At 42.7% G+C, this 21,755-nt stretch overlaps 1 protein-coding gene across 1 annotated transcript; it reads right to left on the bottom strand.

The window, feature by feature from the left end:
- Nucleotides 1–1,777: 1,777 nt before the first annotated feature.
- Gabrq (gamma-aminobutyric acid type A receptor subunit theta) lies at nucleotides 1,778–14,468 on the bottom strand. Its single transcript, XM_059251442.1, has 9 exons — nucleotides 14,320–14,468; nucleotides 12,223–12,311; nucleotides 9,023–9,090; nucleotides 7,515–7,735; nucleotides 5,402–5,484; nucleotides 4,674–4,808; nucleotides 4,142–4,294; nucleotides 3,393–3,649; nucleotides 1,778–2,694 (listed from the first exon to the last, which is right to left on the bottom strand). The coding sequence occupies exons 1-9, from the start codon at nucleotides 14,466–14,468 to the stop codon at nucleotides 1,939–1,941; spliced, it is 1,911 nt and encodes a 636-aa protein (XP_059107425.1). The 3' UTR covers nucleotides 1,778–1,938.
- Between the last annotated feature and the right edge of the window lie 7,287 nt (nucleotides 14,469–21,755).

Genomic DNA, 21,755 nt, shown 5'->3' with positions numbered 1-21,755 from the left:
AGAATGAGGAGTTGATGGAGACCAATAGACCCTACTCGCTGGCTCCCTAGAACTAGAAAGAAACAGTCAGTCCAGCTAAACAAGACTCTCCCCACTGGGTCAAAACAGGTCACTAGAGTCCTGATGTTTCTACAAGAACCTCTAACAGGGAATACATAAGGTTTTTGATGTATGTCCTTTTATACCAACTAAATTTGATAAACACACGTATATAGACATATACTTTCTAGAAATGTACACAGAATGCATTCACCTGTGTTAATATAAGTACACATGTACACTGATACTGTCATAGAGATGTATACATTTAAATTATTCATCCACACAGTACAGATATGCATTCATACATACTAACATAGATTTACACTACTGCAGTGCTATTCAGCTTCTTAAATGGTTGTATGACACATAGATCTACTTGTATGCATGCACACTCATCCCCAGGGATACACAGAAATATATAAACACAGAAGTATAGTTAAGGAGGTGGGTGGGCTGTGTACGGGTACAGGGTTGAAGGAGAGGCTGTCTGTAAAGGGGGAACATAGATTGAATGCTTGGAAAAGCTCTTTCATGACCTCCATCAATGAGCTGGTGCTTCCTGGCAGGTTGGCATGCAGGCTCATCCTACTGTCATCAGGAGCTCTGTTGAGTGGACGGGGCCATATTCTCCACCTGCTCAGTTCATGCTCAGTGGTTGCTCAGTAGCCTCTTGCTTGGCAGCCCGACAGGTAGATTCTGTAGGGATGTTTCTTTGAGCAAAAGGGAAGGGGCAGTAGGGGAGTGCATCAGTTGAGAGTTAGGTAGATAAGGAGAAAGAACAAGCATCCATAAGCATGGCACACAAGCTCCACTTTTTCCTTGGAACACTGGGGACAAGGTGTTTTGTCTTCCCTGGCTCACAGGGCTCCTGTGAGGATCCAACGATGTGATGGGTCAGGGAGCTCGTTGGCACTTACTATGCACTAGACAAACAGAAAGGATTAGTATATAGATTCACAGTAGTTGTCCATATGCTATTGGCTGATGGCAAAATAGCAAGTCTGAACTTTCTCAACTAGTGCTTATTCACCAAGTGCTTCTACTGTAACTAGTAATCAACTCAGTAATCGTTAGAAAGCTAACTCCTAACTGAACAGAAGTACTGAGTTCCTACTGTCAGGCAACGTAAAGAAATACAGGCAAGAAAAGGTCTAATAACTTTAAATGGAACATCTGAACATGTACAAACGCCAGCCTGACATCATCCCCTTGTCTTACATACCCCTGCTGGAAGCATGCATTCTCATTTACCCTGCTATATCTTTTTGCAGTCCCTTCCACCTTCCCCTCTCACTCCTGTACCACAACTCCACACTCAAAGTACAAGGCACTTATAAATGTTTCCCAACTTTCCTTTTGTCAGAATATCCAAGCCATGCCTAGCACCTCTGCATATCCAAGGCCAACTTAGCTTGACTTCTCCCAAAGCCCTTTTTAGCAGGCAGACAAGGTGCATGACACCCAGGAGGAAGAAAAAAAAAAGTGATGCAAAAGTAATTTCAACACCTTAAGGGGACTAAAAGGAAAGCTCTCAGGAATGCTTGTGAACCAGGCTCAGATTCTCCTCAGTCCTCAGCCTGGCTCTTCTCTTTCCTTTCAACACTTCTGAAGGCATTTCTAGACTGATGGACTGTTCAAAGTGTTTGAAAGGTAAGAGTCTTCTAGCAGGAGGAAAATAATGTGCAATTTATCTTCATGTCTTCCTCAGTCCCTTACTCTCTAGCTACATGTTCTCTCCATCTCCTCCCCACCTCATAATAAAGAGAAGGGCACAACAGATTTGATTGCCCTAACAACTGCCAAATAAAATGAATAAAGGGAAGAGGGAAAAACAAAACCTAAGGAATTATGAAGGAAACACATCATAGTATCTCTGCTGCTGTAGGGTATGGGAAACTAATAGATGTGGTACAACCAGTAAACCACATTAAACAACCCAAAGGAAAGAGGGAAGAGGAAACGGGACCACCTATCAACCTTAGGGACCCGGTCAGGGTTAAAGATCTGGAAAGAGAACTCTTCATTGAATGAGCACCCAGGGCTTGAGGGGTAACTCTCTCCAGACTCTGAGCTATGGTCCTTCTCTCGGTCACAGGCCATGAGCTCATCAGTAAGGCTCCAGATACTGTCAGCATCCCCCTTGCATAGTTCATCAAGGCCAAGCCAGCTGCTCTTGATACTGATGTCATCCTGTAAGCTCTCAATCTTATCAAGGTCCCAACTTGCTTCTTGCACACACCTCTGGCCACTGTGGAACATGAGCCTTCCACTGGGGCTGCTGTCATGGCCATGGCTTTCAGAGCTTAGGCTCTCTTCAGAGTCTCCATCACCATGGGCCTCAGAATGGTTGTGGATTTTGATGGGGATAATACTGTCATTAGTGAGAAAGCCATGAAAGTGAATGGTACAGCCATGCACTGTTTGCTCAGAGGTGGAGGGCAGATCACTCAGGCTTTCTCCAGTGGCCAATTGGGCCTGGCTTGGGGTGGAAGAGAGTAGGCTGAGGCTTTCCAAGGTAGCCAGCTGGGCCTGTTCTGAAGTGAGTACCAAGGACACAAGACTTTCCGGACTTGCCAGATGAGCCTGCATGGGGCTGTCAGGAAGAGGATCAGCTCTGTCTTCCACTCTGTCTTCCACATTAATCAGGCCATCCTTGGAGGAGATAATGGATAAGCTGATCAGTTTCATATCAATTAGTGGGCATGAATGAGGGAAGAGAAAAAGGAGGGAACTTTCCTGCTTAGTTCTTTCAATGCTGCTGTTGATGTCTTTGATAACCTGTTGGGCTCTCTGATGTGCTCATAGGGGTTGAGAAACTGGACCAGGAAGTTGTTTTAGTATGCAGAGAATGTCATAGCTGCAGTAAAGCAACTGTCTCTCTTGGGGACAGTTGTAACCTCAGAAGTGCCATGTGCTATATGTAGGCTTCTCAGGTAGGGTGAGGCTGGGCTTTCTGCAAAGGAGTGGTGTTGCTGGGCATTCATGTATATCCCAAAGCAAAAGGCCCAGTATGTTCTCAGGTATCTGAAGTGCAAGGGAAGGAAAAGTTTGAAGGCCAACTTCTCTGGTGTCTGTCTCCCTGGGTCTCACCTTTCCCTTTGGCTTTATCACTTGCTCTAGAAGCCCATAAAATGGAGCAAATTTGGCTCAAAGATCTAGAGAAATCAAGTTCTGACTTCTCTTGTCTCATGATAGCAAATAATGATCATCAATGAATGAGTGTGGGCATGCCTGTCATATACAAGTAATGTATGAGGATTACACCAACTATGAAATGTAAAAGGGTCAAGTGCTAAGCCTAGGCTGAGGAGGTGCTCAGGAAAAGCTGGCTGTCAGTCAAAATGTCAAACCTGCACATTTCCTACCACCACTTCTTGGTAGCGGTATCGGGCAACAACTCTCCTGGGTTTCTTGCACCTCCTGCGATTGTGCTGAGGTCCTTGGCTGAAGAAAAGGTAGTTGATGTAGACATACTCCAGCAGGGACAGGAACACGAAGAACAGGCACACAAGGATGTAGATGTCAATGGCTTTGATACAGGAAATATGGGGGAGTTTATCTCGCATATGTGAATCGATGGTGGTCAGGACAAGAATAGAAGTTAGGCCTATGGACAACACAGTACAGGTTTAGTCTCCCTTGATAGCTGCAGTTTTTAACAAGTCTATACCCCAAAGGAGGTGAGCAGAGGCTACCTCTAGGGTAGAGGCTTTTCCCATGTCCTCTCCTAGTTCCTTCTCCCTATGTTTCACCAGGTTGATTGTTCTGGATCGAGTTCAAATTCCTAGTCATGGTTTAAATACTTTATATCTCCAGTTCCATATAGTTCTTCTTTTAGTATCTGAAGAGGTTTTCTAAACCCTAAAATATCACACATATAGCTGTATTTGTGCTCCTAAAGGAAAAGATAGAGCAATTTGCCCTACAGAAGGCAAAAACAAACCAAGAAGCCCAATATTCTAGGCTGTTCCTTGCTTAAAATATTTCTTGCCTTCCCCAAACTTAGAGCAGAAGTTCAAGGTCTTCCCAGTTTTGCCTGTACTTTTTTCTAAGCAAAATGACTCAAGTTTCTTCCTGAGAGGTGATAGAGAAGACTTACCAATTGTCACCCTGGCAGCAGAGGAATCATAGTTCATCCAAAATGATATCCAGGAGAGAATAGTGGTGAGGACTGTGGGCCAATAGACCTGCACAAGGTAACTGCGGACTTCTCTTTGAACCTGGAACTTCACTATCAGGCGCATGTAGGAGCCTGTAAGAAGACACAGTGATGTCAGGCCCATGTGGCACATCAAGTCAGCTCTAACCCCTCTCCTGCCTCACTCATTCCACATGAGACGATTTTAGTCTGCAAACAGATGGAGGGTGAGAGGCCAGCCCTGTGAGGAGCTGGAATCATTTCCAGTTGTAGAGTGTTGTCAGCCTGCCCAAGCCTTCCACAATTATTCTCCATCTGTAGGGGTTAGCCATTAGCCATCAGGGCTTTATCAATAGGGGAGAAAGATGTGTTCAGATCCAAAAGAATGGGAAAGGAGGGAGCCAACTACAAGGATCAAAGGCAGATGCCCCCAAGACTGTGTAGTGGTGTAAAAGGGACAAGAAATAGCAGAGAAAGAGTGGGTTTGGCCCACCTGTGTAGAAATACACCTCCTTGCTAGTAATTGTCCTCCCCAGGTAGGTAAACTGAGGGATGTGCAGCTCATCAGTAATGTGGATGGCATTCTCATCTTCCCAGGATAACACAATGTCTTCGATGGTATAGCCATCTAGGAGGTGAAACAAAGAGTTAATCTAGGCAGATTTTACTCTAAGCAGTCTGTGAAAACCAAAGCATGGTTGGCACTTTGGGGGGTCTACTTTGTGGTTGTTTGAGTCTGAGATGGGGATTCTGAATACTTGCAAAGACAGGACTCCCATTTTGAAGTTTTTTTTAGGCAGGAAGGAATGTGTAGCAAAAAGATGCTATGAACTTTTACCCATGAGTATGTACAGTTTTTCAGTTGAATTACCTACACCATAAAGGCCACCTACTCCCAGATTCCATCTATATCTATATCTATATCTATATCTATATCTATATCTATATCTATATCTATATCTATATCTACATCTACATCTATATCTATATCCATATCTATATCCATATCCATATCTATATATCTATATAGCTATTGGTCAGTTTATTGTGTAGCCATCATTCATCTTTCATTTATCTACTGCTTGTGTACATGTTTGGGAAGAGATATGGGAGTGGAGAGCAGAGGAGCTGTGCTATTTCTCTCGGTTTCAACTCTACTTGTGCTTTCCTGACTATAGCAGCTCCACTCAGGGATGAAGGGTCCACAGGAGAAATACGTACAGCTCTCCACCTCCAGCTTGCAGGCTTGCTTGTCCATAGGGAATTTTTGCAGATCCAGGGAACAGGCTGCTGTTGTGGTAAGCCTGACAAAAAAGACAAAAAGGGAGGGAAAAATTATTCAAGTTTATTCCTAAGGATTCTGCAGGGTAGGGAGACAAGAGTTAGGTGGAGGATTGACCCATGTGTATGGAATTGAAGGAAGGGAGAGAAAGAGAGAGAAAATTGGAATTTGACAAGGAATTATAAGATTTTTGCAGAGCTAAAACAAAGAGCAGATATTTTTCATGTCAGAAAAACCACAGAACATCAGAATGGGAAGGGCCCTTGAGGAAACAATACAGAGACAGAAAGACTTGTGCTTGTTAAAGTATCAGCAAGGCTGTTGAGAGAACACTGTATGCTATGTGTAATGTGCTGAGGCTACAGAGCCACTGGGGAAGGCAGGCATGTGGTGTGCAAATATAGATATGGACAGTGACCCAGGCCCGCCTCTGACCATATCTACATCCGTGTCAGTGGTAAGGGCCTATGTGGCACCAAGAGCTAGAAAGATGTCAGTGGGCACAAAATGCCTATCCATGGAGGGCTCAGACAGTGCTGACAGTAGATACAGCCAAAAGAGGCATCAAGTTGCTATGCTGTGCATCTAGGAGAGGAATCTGAGAAAATGGCCTTGGAAGAGCCAGGGAGGTGACTTGGATTTGAATATGATGTAATGAAAAAAGCTCTTTGCTGCTGCATATCTGTCCCATTTCTTTTTCTTCCCTTCCCATCTGCTAACTTAGCTAAGTCCCTGTCAATTCTTGCAGGAATTTCATTTTGGGGACTGGTAGTGGTTAGTATGTATGTGTGTGTGTACTTCCCTCTTTTTAAATAAAATGAATTTCCCAAGTATTATTCATCATCAGCCAATGCCTCTTTTCCTTTAAACAAGAGTGATTATTGATCAGTTTCAGATAAGCATTGGGATTGTGTAGTGGGTAGTATGTATATATGTGTGTACTCCCATTTTCTAAAAGAAAAATGAATTTCCCAAGTATATTCATCAGCCAATGCCTCCTTTACTTTAAACAAGAGTAATTATTGATCAGTTTCAGGTAAGCATTGGTATTCAATGACTCCATAGAGATGTGGATGGAGGAAGAAAGAAGGAATGGGAAGAGAGCACTTCAGAGTAAGAGAAACCCAATTATTAGACCTGTAACAACCTGTCAAACAAACCATGGTAGCTACCACCAAGATGACCTTTCAGCTTGCCTTCACTGACAATCTGTTTCAGCTGAAACTGTGAAGTCAGCTTTGGAGATTGCTCTATTGCAAATAGATCAGTGGAGACTACCAATATGTATGTGTTCTGTGTGGAAAGAGAGCAGGGGCTCAGAAACCCCACCCTAGTCCTCTCATAGCACTAGCTTTCCCCACTTCTACTAACACCCTGCATGGTGCAAACATAAGGAAGTGGGGAGAGGTGGAGCACCTTCTTCACTGCAAAGGCTTCAGCATTCATCAGTCTCCCTGCCTCATGGCACACACAAGGAAAAATGGAGGAAGAGGTCTTTTGGTCCAGGGAATCAAGATTTCTTTTTAAAAATCTATATGACAATACATAAAAATTAATGAAAACAGTATTTTCTTTCACAAATGGTAGGTGACATTGTAAATTCCTTTCCTTATTGTCCACAAAATAAAGTAACACTGTTCCCAGTGTGCTCAGATTCCTTAATACAACCTCCCTTATAGGACACATCTGCAAGGGCAGAAGTTGGCTACAGCATCTAAACTAAACTGGGACCTCATGCTTTTTACCAATCTAGTATTTAGCCATGAGAATTTCTGAGGATTTCTTGAAGACAGACATTTGCCTCATGTATTGGAAAGTGTGTGAAAGTGTGCAAAGTTTCAACTCATGAAAAAAGAGAAAGGAGTAGTAGAAGCCAAGGTGTGGGGAGAGGGCAAGCTAGGATGCCTGTGGAGTTTTGAAAGTGTATGTACACACAAGGTGAATCTGGAAAACAGGGATCTCTTATGTATATTCCTTCTAATGTATTGTGGGATACACAGTAGGAAAAAAGAAAGCTTGCTGGGACAGCCCAAGACTCTTACATGAACTCACCGGATGCCATATCGCACTGTTCCATCTGGGTGAAGCTGAAACACATGATTCTCCACAGTTACATCATGCACATTGGCATTTTTGCTATTCACAAAGTAGCAGTCAGGGACCCACAGCTTCTCATGCATATGATAGTCCAGAGTCAGGTTCAGGTTGGTCTCATAGTATGCTAAGCGTGTGTCCTTCCAGGTCTGATGCAAAAACATCGTGATTGTATAGTCCTGGGGAGAGATAAATGACAGGTTGTCTAGTGCTCTGTCTTCTGTATTATATGTACACACATACATATATACTACTATATGAAACACATCATACAGACAGGTGCATAAAACATAAACACATTTAAGAAAGAACAGCAAAATAAAGCTTCTATAGTTAATACCTAGGTTAAGAAACAGAATGTGACCAATAACTTTCAAGTTCCAAAATGTGTCCTTTTTAGAGGACATTTCCCACAACCAGCAGGAAACATTCATTATTCAAGTATTTTATGACACTGTTTCCCACGCTTCAGTTTAGAGTTTCCTTGTCTCCATGTGTATTTTGAGAAACAGTGCTTATTTGGACTTCTTTTTGGAATGTTATCTAATCAGAACCAAATTGTATGTCTGTAGCCTGTCCCCTAACTCCCTCAATATTGTATTTGTGAGGCCCATTAAAGTTGCTGTATGTAACTATATATAATTTGATCTCTTGTATTCCTGGAGAATATTTCCACATGTGAACACACAATGTATATAATCATGTAAAAAAGCACCACCATATATGCCTAAACCAGGAAGAAATAATGATGGCAAAGTGAAATTGCCATTTGTGTCCCTGTAAAAGTTGAAAACAGGTGAGGGGTAGCAGTGCTTCCACCTCACCAACATCAGTAGCACCTGACTCCTGTTTTGGGCAATTTGATGTGTACATAGTGGGCTTTCACTGTGAGTTCATTTTGCTGATTACAAACAAGGTCAAACATTTTCTCATATGTTCATCCACTACTTAGTTTTCTTTACAAAAGTACAGTTCTCATTCATTTTTGATTGCTTTAAAATATTCTTATCAATCCTTAGGCATTATATATATTTTGAATACCAGCTCTCTGTGTTGCAAATATCTCCATCTATTCTGAATTACCTTTTTACTCATCACAGTGGCTTTGTTTTGTAAAACTGAAGTTTCAGAAGTTTTGGCTATACAAAATTGCTTATAGCCAACATCAAATACCAGTATTTATTTTTATGATTTGTAATTTGTGTCTTGTGAAATAAATCTTTACCTACCCTGCAATACAAAGATAGTGTGCTATTAAAACTTTTAAAAGCTCCAAAGATTTTCTTTTGAGTTGTTAATCTACATGTAACTGAATTTTTGGATATGCTGTGATGGACTTCATTTGATTTTTTTCTATTCCAGAGGGCTGTCATGTGAGTTCTGTCACGGGTCAGAACAATTACAGTTGGCTTATGACTATGCTTGTCCCTTGTCTCCAACACCATGTTTATAACATAAAGACTTACCATATTTATTTCTGAGATCTGTTCAATACTGGAGACATAGATAGATACTGACACAGGCACAGGGGCACCTACAATACAGGAAGATACAATCACATGAAAAGTTGGATAAAGGTTAAAAGTATATGCTTAGGACCCAGTTGTCTAGGCTAAAAGTAGTTTTGATGTTTGCTTGTTGTGTGATCTTGAGTAAGTCACCTAACCTCTCTGAGCCTGAGCTTCCTTGTGGATTAAATGGGGATAATGCAATCATAGTTAATGAAGGTCAAGTACTTAGAGCAAGGCCTGGCTCATGCTATGATGAAAGGAAGGTATAAGGACAACACAAAAGGAAAATAATTTTTTTGTGATTATTTCTGTATGCTTGGGCATGGTCAAGTATTTTGCTCATATATATGTGTATGTATGGCCATTTATATATATATGTGTAATATATGAGTTTAGGTCATGTTTGTATGTCTTAATGTGTGAATCTTAGTGAGTGTGTCATGCTTGTGTATGTCTATATGAATTAATTCATGAATGTGTTCATGTGAATGACTACTGTGTGATGGTGATTTGATTAACGTGCAAGTGTGACTAAGTGTATAATTTTTTTTTTCTGAGATAGGGTTTCTCTTTGTAGTTTTGGTGCCTGTCCTAGATCTCACTCTATAGACCAGGCTGGCCTCAAACTCACAGAGATCCACCTGGCTCTGTCTCCCTAGTGCTGGGATTAAAGGTGTGTGCCACTACCACCTGACTGAAATATTTTCTACTTTCTCCTTTAACCAATAACTTACTTAGAAGCATTTTGTTTAATTCATGAGTACAGTCCTTGTTTGTTATCCACAGGAAATTGGATATGTTCTGCTTTCTATTTTTTTCCCATTAGACCTGTGTATTTGCAGTGTCCATTGGCAAGACTCAAATATGATCATTGTTGTGAAAACAGTAAGCTGTTGGGTAGTATGGAGAAATACAAATTACTATTCTCATCAGCTTATTGCAAAGAGCTTTCTAGAAACATTGTGTTTGATTGCTGTCTTTCAGGCTGCTCTCCCCATACTTTTAGCAGATGGCAGCTATATTAGTAGGCAACAAGCCTCAGAAAGCCCCCAGAGAGGCCTACATTCCAGCCTCTTTCTCCAAGACCTGATTGTTAGCCCCTTCCTCCAAGGTCAGGCTTCTTCAGACCAACCTAGTGATGTCTTTTCATATGTAGAATGCTGTGGAGCTAAAGGGACATCACAGAAGCCTGCCAAAGGGCTCTTAGTTTAAGAGGAAGTGTGTACTGAAATGCAGTGTATATTCTCCTTGCCAAACCATGATCTGGCACAGGGACACAACCTTCCTATGCCTTCCTTTTACTGTACAATGATGGATGTCTGTGACATGCTCCTGTGTGTGTGTGTGTGTGTGTGTGTGTGTGTGTGTGTGTGTGAGAGAGAGAGAGAGAGAGAGAGAGAGAGAGAGAGAGAGAGAGAGAGAGAGAAGGAGTCGCGACCATTCTTATGTGTGAAGATTAATCCCTAAAACTATATTCCATCTTAAATACAGAGGGAACTCTGTCTATTGGGAGACTATACTGGGAGCCCTGGGTTCCCTAAGCCCTGAGTGCTCCAGTCTGTCTGTCTCATCAATGGGTCTTCTACTATATTTCTCCCATGTAATAGTCCTAGCCTTATAGCCTATAGTGTTCCCTTCTGTAAATGGCAGGTGGTCTTAAGTTCTCTTTGTCTTCTCTCTCTACTGTTTCCATCTGTTTGACAAAATCAATGTAGAGGCCCATATTTTATCAGATGCTCCAGCCTGGCATGGTCATAATACTTGGTGTAACATGAAGATGGTGGAGAGGGGCCTCAAGCCTACTGTGGACTAACTGTGCTGGCCAAAACCCAGAGATGCACTTTTGTCTCTGTTCTCTTCTTTTAGTCCTCAATGCTGCAGGAAGGGTGCCTGAGCCTGAAACAGTGGGGAGTGTGTGCTCATTGCATGCAGATGACTATTGTTTGGCCTTTGCTGACAAACATCAGAGTGAGAAAGAGGCAACAAATAAATAAATAAATATCAATTTCCCTGCCATCCTCTGGGGCTTGGCACAAATGATTCAAAGCTCGTACCCTGTAGGGGGTATTAACTGTGCTTTACTACCTGAATTTCTGTCTTCCCCCTTCCCTTGAGGATCCACATGGAAAAGGTACCACCACTGTGGCCTCAGTAGCATAAAGGTATTATGTGCCTTCTTCTTTTTCCAACCTGGTTTCCCATGCATACTGACCTTGGAGCCCCTTGCCTGTGTCTTTTGCCCTTGTGTAGTGGAGGAAAGGGATGCACAAGCTAATAATCTCGCCCCTTAAATTTAGGGCCAAGGGAAACCTCCTTGGTTTTCAAGATGGCACAGTATTTTTAGAAGACAGTTACATATGAGCACAAATATGAATCATTAGTGGTGACTACCCATTAGACTGTGTCCCATCCTACAGTAAGCTGTCCTGTGTTGTAGCTCCTTCTGCTATCTTTGAGCTGAAAATTAACTAACCCCAATTCAAAGCACTTTTTCTTTTGTCTGTCCTTGGTTTGGGCTTCTTAGGTGTCCCCTTTGTCACTGAATGGTACTCCTATTGTGTGGGTTCCTGGTGGGCTATCTACCACTTAAAGCTTTATGTGGTCCAGGATAAGCAGAATCTAGAAAGTGCCCATCAGCTTCTTGGAGGTGTGTGTGTAAGTTTTCTTGTCATTTCTCATCTTTGTGCTGTTGGGATTTTATTTGTTAGTGGCCATCAGTCCGAGTTTTATAAAGAATACATGTAGTACAGTATGCTAGATGAACTGAATTTGGTGGGAGCTGAAGACTTGGGAAAGCAGGGTATTATAGAAGGGTCCCAGGCCTAGGTGAGTTAGGTGACAGAGGCAGAGAAGACCACGGCCTCAATTCTGAACTCCCTGAATTACTTAAGGGTGGCAACACCTTTGGAAGGGAGTAAGGAAAGAAAGAAAGTCTCTGGCATAGAAAGGCTGGTACATAGATGTGAGGTACGTTCTAAGAAGAGAGCAGAAGAACTGAGAGATTAGGAATCTGGGGTTGCTCCATTGCAAGGCTTGGCAGACTAAAGAAGGTAGGATTTGTGGGGCAGAGGCCTATAGAGCCTGGTTAGCTTACAGGGTGGAGCTGGCTCTATTGTATCTAACACAAAAGCCTCTGGTGTCTGGATTTGGCTTACCTCCAAAATTTGGTCTCAGTCGGACATCATATGTTGATAGCACCCTGTCCAAAATCTTTTGAACCACAGCTTCATTTGCACAATTTTTGCTGAAACAGAGAAGCCATGAGTAAATGCTGGTTGACTTGTGGCCCATTTGCCAGTGGCTGGTTTGCCAAAGCCATCACATATGCAAACATGGCCAGTCATATGTGTCTGTGCTCTCTCCCTCCCTTCTTCCCCTTCCAGCTCACAGTGAGTCAGCCAGAAGCACAGCAGTGACGCAGACTCTTTTCCCCTTCCCCTCCCCCTTCACAGCTTTAATCCAGAGGGTGGGGCCCAAGGACTGGATCCCTGTTACCAGGCAGGAATAGTAAGGGGGTGGGGAGGAAAACGCACCATAGGAGAGGGGGGAAACTGGGCAGATGAGATCCTCAGAAAACTACAGCATTTTAATTCTCTGAGAAACTATATCTTGAGGTGCCCCTGGATGCTGATTGCTGATAATCCTCTTTCCAGGGGTACCTCATTGCCCCAGGAAGTCAGCTCCCACTGGCAAGTGTCTCCCCTGAGCTTATGTTTTCTATCTCAAAGGCACATTTCTTCTACCTGGTCTGAGTCGTGTCCACCCCCCCCCCATCCATTTATGTCAACCTTGTGCTTGAAAATTGGCATATGACATATGACTCAGAAAGAGAGCAGTGGGGGCAGGGAGAGAGAAAATGTCTTGCTCATGTAACAGAGATTTATGGCCCTCATTGAACTAAACCATTTCAGATTCCTGGTGTTTAGAGCTGTCTTCGAAAAGATCCATCCTGGGAGCAAGCATCTCACTCACTATACATATGCTTTCAGCTTGGAGGTTTCTTAGGTGAGAACATGTAAGTGAAGCCAGCTCAGCTGCATAGAGCTGGCCTTTCCAGAGGTCTCTGAGATGTTCATTGAATTTATCTAGACTTTCAATCCCCAAAGGACTTTTAAATGACGACGGGCCCCAGGTATCACTATTACTGTGACTGTCCGGATCTTTGACGCATTGTTCCTGCAATCTCTGTCTCTGTCTTTCTCTCTGTGTGTGTCTTTCTCTGTCCCTTCATCTCTCCTTCACTCCTTCCACCCCCTGTATGTGTTCACTGACGCAGTCTGGTATGTTGGGTTGAGAGCACTGCAGGGCTGCCTGCTGGAACCTTGCCCAGCTTACCCACCCCCCCTTTCTGAATACATGTTTATTTCTAGTTTGCCACTTAAAATTATTCCTCATTTTCCTCAATCATAAAATTTAATTCTGTAACATTTCAAAGTGTGAGCATGAATTATTTCCAAATTAAAGAAATACATTCCTGCCTGTTTCTGTCCAAAGCATTTCCCTTATGCCAGCTCTCCAGCTCTGTAGCCATGGCAAATACACATTGTGTGTGTGTGTGTGTGTGTGTGTGTGTGTGTGTGTGTGTGTGTGTGATCTACATGTCAAGGATGACGGTTTATCCCCTCTTCAGATACTTACAGACCTAAACTAACTTTAAATCAAGCACAGAGAAAAACTGAAATCTTCAAATGTTTTTATGGGAGTATGCACAAAAGCTTACCTCTCTTAAGCCAGAAGGTTATGCCATTTACAGCTACTGATTTCACAGAGTTAATCATTTTAATCTGCTGTATTTGATAGAGGAACACACAGCACGCGCGCGCGCGCGCGCGCGCGCGCACACACACACACACACACACACAGACTGCCTCAGCAAATGGACTAAAAATCTACTCAAACAGGTGTCTTTCCTGTCTGTTTTGAGAATTGCCCATGTACACCTCCCAGTCCCACGGGCTTCAGAGAACACAACTGGGAAAATGCCTGGGACCTCAGTCCTTGAGGATGATCAGGTAGACTCGGGGGTGAGGGTGCTCATAGCTAGCCTCAAGGCTTGGGCTAATGGTAGGCATGCAGCAGTAACAGGTGGGTTGAAGCTAGGAGTATCATTTCACAGCTGTCCCCACACCCCCTTCATCCCCTAGGCAAGCCGGGGTCCGAGTCCCCTGCACCCAGCCCGCACCCAGTCCAAGAGGCCAAAACCTTCTGCTTGTCCCTGTCCCTTCCGTGCTCAGCTAGCCTGGGCCGCTTACCAGTTGAAGAGATCCAGGATGACTTCGGGCATGCTGGAGGAGAGCTCGAAGTGGAATTTCGGGGTGGGACTGGGGCCGTTGCTCTCTGCGAGCCAAGTCCTGATGAGCAGCAGGAGCACAGCGGCTCGCAGCATGCCTCGGATGCCCATGGCTGCGATGCTCTGGGAATGGCAGCGGACAGCTGGAAAAGCGGACAGGGTTAAGGTGGGAGCGAGTCAGTACGAGGCAAAGGGGGCGGGATCGCTAGCCCTTCTGCAGAACCGCGACACTAAGGAGAGACCTGAAGGGAGCAAGGAGTGTGGAAACCGTCTGGAGCCTAGAGCAGGGAAAAACAGCCACTCCGCAGCAGCTCTCCCCAACGCAGTGGTCCACAGGGCGCGCCTGGCTGCTGCGAGGTGCGTTCTAGGGCTCAAGGCTGAGACTGGGTGCCGAGTGGGGCGGGGCGGGCTGCTGGCTCCGCCCACTCCGACGGCAAGACCAGCTGAGCCAATCCCCCAGGTATCAGAAGCCACACAAATAGGCGCGCTGTGCACCCCACCCCCACCAGCCCCTTCAGGCCTCTGTAGTCGTCCCCGGACCAGCACCAGCTACCAGGTTCTGCCATGCGAGAGGGAGGGGCTTACTGCCTAGACTGGAAGCAGGGGTGTCTGGCTCTGGGCCTCTGCAGAAGGGATGTGATGTGTTTCTCTTAGACTTTGTGTCCAAGAGTTTGCATCTTGTAGTGAAAGGTGTAGATGTAACCAACCATCTTATTAAATAAGAAACACAGAGCCGATTCAGAGAAGAAAGCCAAGAGGTCAGTACAAAGAGCCTTACCCTTCCTGCTTCAGCCTAGAGAGTTCTCCGAAAGGGGCCTACGTCCTGTGTGTATGTCTTATATAGTCTAGCTGTTCTGCCTTCTCATTGGTTGTAAACCCAAACACATGACTGCTTCGTCACTGCCTGTATGTACAGCCCTCCAGGTCCTCTATGGTATTGAGATTAAAGGCATGTGTCTCCAATGCTGGCTGTATCCTTGAACACACAGAGATCTACCTAGCTCTGTCTACCAAGTGCTGGGATTAAAGGCGTGCGCCGCCGCCGCCGCCGCCGCCGCCGCCGCCGCCGCCGCCGCCGCCGCCGCCGCCACCACCACCACCACACTCTTGCTATGGCTCTAATAGCTCTGACCCCCAGGCAACTTCATTTATTAACATACAATTAAAATCACATTTCAGTACAAATAAAATACCACCATAGAAAGGAGTGTGGCTATTTGACTGTCGTGGCTAGATATGCACTCTGAAACACTTGCACACCTTTGGGGAATCAGGAGGTTATTCACAGATCATTGACGCTCCAGTAACTCAATGTGCTTAACCCAATCCAATGTGTTTCATCTTTGACTGGGTTGATGGAATCTCTTACCAAGGGTCTTATGACAAGGCTTTGACTACAGAGGATGGAAATTGTCTTCTTGGAGCCTAATTTCCCAGAGGGTTATTCTCCTCGACTTTGGGTTCTCAGGAAAAACAAATTCAGGGAGCTGAAAGTAGTCACCAGCTGGAGTCTTTCTAAAGTGTGTTTCATTGCCGTAGACAGGGGATGCAGAGTTGAAGTTAGGATCCAGGCTGACATTATGGAAGGGGAAAAGAAGGCAAAAAGCCAGTGTTTTAGATGTGCACCAGAAGGTGCCGATGCACCTGAGTTCAAGTGCTATCACATGAAAAAGTCCAGGATTTTTGTTAGAGGGCTTTTATTGTTTCCCTTACCTGGAACAGAAGGGTCTTGGGGGCTATGGAATGGCTTCACACTATCCCCTGCATCTCAGCTTGGGTCCATGACAAAACTAGTTCAAAAAGAGGCATCACAAGAGCCCCTGTGCCAAGTGATAACAAAAGGGGTACAATCATGTTCACTAGCACTGCACCTCCCAAGTCACACCACAGAGAAGGGTAGAAGTAAAATGGGTCTCATTTAACTAGGCACATGCACATGGAAACACACCCTTTCTGCTTTTCCTCAGTACCCACTGACACAACTTAAGATTGCTTGAGCCCAGAAAAGCTTCACTGTCATGGTTTGCTCAATGTCTTGCACACTAATAAATTTACCTCTTTACTCTCCTTTTGAAAAGGCACTTTAGAAACAAAATATTCCACTTTTCATAATTTCATGCCTTCTCCTAAAGTGCAGAGTACTCTCAGGTCATCTTTTTTTTTCTTCCCTCACTGTTGCAGGAAATGGACATGAAAGAAAAAAGGAATAATAGAATTTAAATGTCATTGATGATCACATATTAGAACAACTCAGCCAAGCCTGCTCTCATATTGTGAGTCTTGTCATGTCATCCCTGATCATCCATACATCCTTACAGAGATTCTCTCTGTTTCTCACCAAAAGGGTAGGGATAATCTATATCCTTTTGGCTAACTAACTGGATTGTAATATGGGTGAACTGAGGTCCAGAGAAAGAAGAGAAATTGACCAAATGTCATATAGTAGCAGAGATTTGAGCTGGAAACAATATAGGTCCAGTCAATATTGTCTGCTCCCAGGGTCTGTGGAAGAGTCTAACAACCAGCTGAGGATTCTAATCTGAGGGATATTCAATGAATCTAAGCACACTGAGTTCGTTAATCCATTCACTTTATTCTTCTAAGTCAATTCTATCTACACAGTTTCTTTTCTGCTCTCATACTTAGCTCCTATCAGTCCCTCCTGCTTGCAGTCCCTTCTGCTGTTCTCTCATCATTCTACCTAGTTCTTTCCATCTCCATCCTCATCTCTGTTCTTCCCAATCAATTCTCTCCAGTCCTCTGAGGGAACCAGTATATATATTTATACATGCAGTATTCTTTGGCAAAGTAATGTGAAGCTTGAAGTTTTCAGGGTCACAAAGAGAGGTGATAAAGATCCACACATAAAGCAATAATTGTCAGCTTCCAATTACAACCCAAAAGGGGAGTGACTAAAGGGGAGTTCTCTGGTAGGGTCAACTAAAGGCTAAGATCAATTAGGGAATTTATGTGCTCAAACTATAATCTAGAAATGGCTATGTTGCTGGAGAGCTTCTCTCCAGGTCCCACCAAGCCCTGCAGTCCCACAACCCACATATAAAATAATCACTCAGACGCTTATATAACTTATAAACTGTATGGCCGTGGCAGGCTTCTTGTTAACTGTTCTTATATCTTAAATTAACCCATTTCAATAAATCTATACCTTGCCATGTGGCTCGTGGCTTACCAGCATCTTTACATGTTGCTTGCTTGTCCTGGCGGTGGCTGGCAGTGTCTCCCCCTCCTTCTTCCTGTTCCCTCAATTCTCCTCTCTCCTTGTCCCGCCTATACTTCCTGCCTGGTTACTGGCCAATCAGTGTTTTATTTATATAGAGCGATATCCACAGTATGGCTAGGTAGAATGTTAAGGGGTCAATAAGTCACAAGAAAATAAACTGTATTTGGTGCCGTTTTTCCTGCTCGTCCCAGCTGCAGCTGCTTTTTGATAGGGAGGGGGACATATGCTAGGTGGCTAAGCAACCTCTGTCAGTGCATGCAGCATTTGGTTAGTAAAAGCACTTTCACTCAGAGTAATTGCTGAGGAGAAAATCTAGGAACAGTACCTGGCTGAGGAGGAATAAAAACTTAATTTGCACAAGAAAGAAGCTTGGCACCTATTGCCTGCCTGGCCTTGTAGGCAGTCTCCTTGGGTCAGTGGGAAGTAACTGCCTTAACTCAGTATCAAGCAAATGTCTAAAACATCATCCCAGGAATGTGAGCAGTAAATCTCTTAGGTTAGGGTCTTGTGTAAATAACCTGGGGTGAAGGTAAGGGGTTGAGGATTTAATTGTTAGTGGTTTTTTTCTCTATCTGTGGGTGAGATGAGCTAATGTTTATCTATGTGCAGTTTTGTCCTTGGAAAAAGGTATCTTTGCTGAAATACTTTTGTTTGGAGAGTGGCCCTGGCCAGATATATGTTAATGAAAAATAAACACAGCTGGGGACAGTTATCCAGTTACCCCAAATGTATAGGGAAAGTTGTGCCCAAGATTGAGATGCAATTGTGAGATTACATGTACACATAACATGGAGATGCATGGTAAATGGGGAGAATCATAGCTGTTATTGCACAAGAAGTTTACAACAAGAGACAGCCAGTTCATTCAAAAGGCAGTAATCCCATAATGCCTTGTGTGATGGTTTCCTCTAACAGAACCTTTAGTTCTGATAGGTTGACCTTCTGAACTCTAGTTGTCACCTGCTGTACACTCTCATGGACTTTTGCTACCAGCGGCTCTCAATAGAAACCCTACATGTAGGTTTGCCTGCTTGCTGAACAGCTTGTATTCAGTGATAACTGAAAATTCAGAAAACAAAAATCAAGTGTTCATATGTGCGTGGATTAATGTCAGGGTCTTCAATTCGATTCCATTAGTCTATATGTCGGTTTTTATACCAGTACCAAGCTGTTTTTATTACTATAGCTCTATAGTAAGCTTGATGTTATGGATGGTGATGCCTCCAGAGGTTGCTTTATTATACAGGATTCTTTTAGCTATCCTGGGTCTTTTGTTTTTCCATGTGAAGTTGAGCATTTTTCTTTCCAAGTCTGTGAAGAATTGTGTTGGGATTTTGATGGGGATTGCATTGAATCTGTAGATTGCTTTTGGTAAGATTGCCATTTTTACTATGTTATTCCTACCTATCCATGAGCATAGGAGATCCTTCCATTTTCTGATATCTTCTTTAATTTCTTTCTTTAGAGATTTAAAGTTCTTATCAAAAAGGTCCTTCACTTGTTTAGTTAGTTATAGTCACCCCAAGGTATTTTATATTATTTGTAAAGAGTGATGTTTCCCTGACTTCTTTCTCAGCCCTTTTATCATTTGTGTATAGGAGGGCTACTAATTTTTTTGAGTTGATCTTGTATCCTGCAACTTTACTGAAGGAGTTTATCAGCTGTAGGAGTTCCCTGGTAGAATTTTTGGGGTCACTTGTGTATACTATCATATCATCTGCAAATAGTGAAAGTTTGACTTCTTCCTTTCCAATTTGTATCCCTTTGATCTCCTTTGGTTGTCTTATTGCTCTAGCTAGAACTTCAAGTACTATGTTGAATAAGTATGGGGAGAGTGGACAGCCTTGTCTTATTCCTGATTTTAGTGAAATCACTTTGAGTTTCTCTCCGTTTAATTTGATGGTGGCTGTTGTCTTGCTGTAACTGCTTTTATTATGTTTAGGTATGTTCCATGTATTCCTGATCTCTCCAAGACCTTTATCATGAAGGGATGTTGGATTTTGTCAAAGGCTTTTTCAGCATCTAATGAAATGATCATGTGGTTTTTTTCTTTCAGTTTGTTTATATGGTGTATTACATTGAAAGATTTTCATATGTTGAACCATCCTTGCATCCCTGGGATGAAACCTACTTGGTCATGGTAGATAATTGTTTTGATGTGTTCTTGGATTCTGTTTGCCAATATTTTGTTGAGTATTTTTGCATCAATGTTCATGAGGGAGATTGGTCTGTAATTCTCTTTCTTTGTTGTATCTTTGTGTGGTTTGGGTATCAGGGTAACTGTAGCCTCATAAAAAGTGTTTGGTAATGTTCCTTCTGTTTCTATTGTGTGGAACAATTTGATCAGTATTGGAATTAGTTCTTCTTTGAAAATCTGGTAGAATTCTGCACTGAAACCATTTGGTCCTGGACTTTTTTTTTGGCTGGGAGACTTTTGATGACTGTTTCTATTTCTTTAGGAGTTATTGGCCTATTTAAATAGTTTATATGGTCTTGATTTAACTTTGGTGTGTGGTATCTATCCAGAAAATTGTCCATTTCTTCTAGATTTTCCAATTTTGTGGAGTATAGGTTTTTGAAGTATAATCTGATGATTCTCTGGATTTCCTCATTGTCTGTTGTTATGTCTCCCTTTTCATTTCTGATTTTGTTAATTTGGATGTTCTCTCTCTGCCTTTCGGTTAATTTGGCTAGGGATTTGTCTATCTTGTTGAGTTTTTCAAAGAACCAACTCTTTGTTTCATTGATTTTTTGTACTGTTCTCTTGGTTTCTGTTTCATTGATTTCAGCTCTCAATTTGATTATTTCCTGCCGTCTATTATTCCTGGGTGACTTTGCTTCTTCTTGTTTTAGAGCTTTCAGTTGTGCTGTTAAGTCACTAGTGTGAGATTTCTCCATCTTCTTTATGTGGGCATTTAGTGCTATGAATTTCCCTCTTAGCACTACTTTCATAGTGTCCCAAAAGTTTGGGAATGTTGTAGTTTGTAGTTGTCAGAAAATGTGGTACATATACACAATGGAGTACTACTCAGCAGAGAAAAACAATGACATCATGAGGTTTGTAGGCAAATGGATGGAACTAGAAAATATCATCCTGAGTGAGGTAACTCATACCCAGAAAAACAAACATGGTATGTGCTCACTCATACGTGGGTTTTAAATATAAAGCAAAGAACAATCACACTGCAACCCACAGAACCAGGGAGGCTATATAGCAGGGGGGACCCTAGAATGACTGTGGCTTACAATAAGTTTTGGTTTTACTCAATTACTGGACAAGCCTCAATCAAACATTTCACTATTAGGATAAGAATTTATACTGTATCAAGCTGATAATAGAAAAATAAATAAATAAATAAATAAATAAATAAAGAAAGAAAGAAAGAAAGAAAGAAAGAAAGAAAGAAAGAAAGAAAATTCAGACAACTGCCAGCAGGTGGCAGTAGATTTGTTTGGGAGGTAGTTCCAGCACAGAGGAGTTAACTTCTGTAGCCAGTTAATTGGTCTGGCCTCATTTGTTAGGGAGAGTTTTAGAACGGAAATTTTACTCTTAGTTGTCTCCATGACTACGGATATTGCCAAAAAGTTGATGTCAATGATTTATTTCTGGACCTTAAATCCCCAAAGGATCCACTTCTGCTTTCCTTAGAGGTAATGTTTTTTGAAATTTCTGAATCATAAGACCAAATAATGCTCCCAATGTAGCTAGAATTATATACATATTACTGCAATGTATACTTAATGAAATATTGTCTCAAAGTAGTAGTTTAGCTATAAACTCTGTTCAGTGCTCTGACTGAAAGTTCAGACAACTGCCAGCAGGTGGGAGTAGATTTGTTTGGGAGATTGTTCCAGCATAGAGGAGTCAACTTCTGCAGCCAATTAATTGGTCTGGCCTTTGGGCTGAGCCTGGAGAGATGGCTCAGTTGGTAAGGGAACTTGCCACTGTACTCGACGACCTAAATTTGATCCCTGTAATTTACAGGGTAAGAGTTGTAAATTACATAAGAGCTATAACCCCCACAAACTGTCTTCTGGCCTTCACACATATACCATATCATTTACTCACTATATATACATACTAAAATAAAGTGAATGTATAAAATACTTTTTAAAAATCCAGGTTGGGCTCTGGCCGCCAGCGTCTATACCGAAAG

The sequence above is a fragment of the Peromyscus eremicus genome, chromosome X (genome assembly GCF_949786415.1).
Source record: "Peromyscus eremicus chromosome X, PerEre_H2_v1, whole genome shotgun sequence".
Classification (NCBI taxonomy): Eukaryota; Metazoa; Chordata; class Mammalia; order Rodentia; family Cricetidae; genus Peromyscus; species Peromyscus eremicus.
Note: the sequence above shows the minus strand (reverse complement) of the source record. Positions and strands in the feature narration are given on the sequence as shown.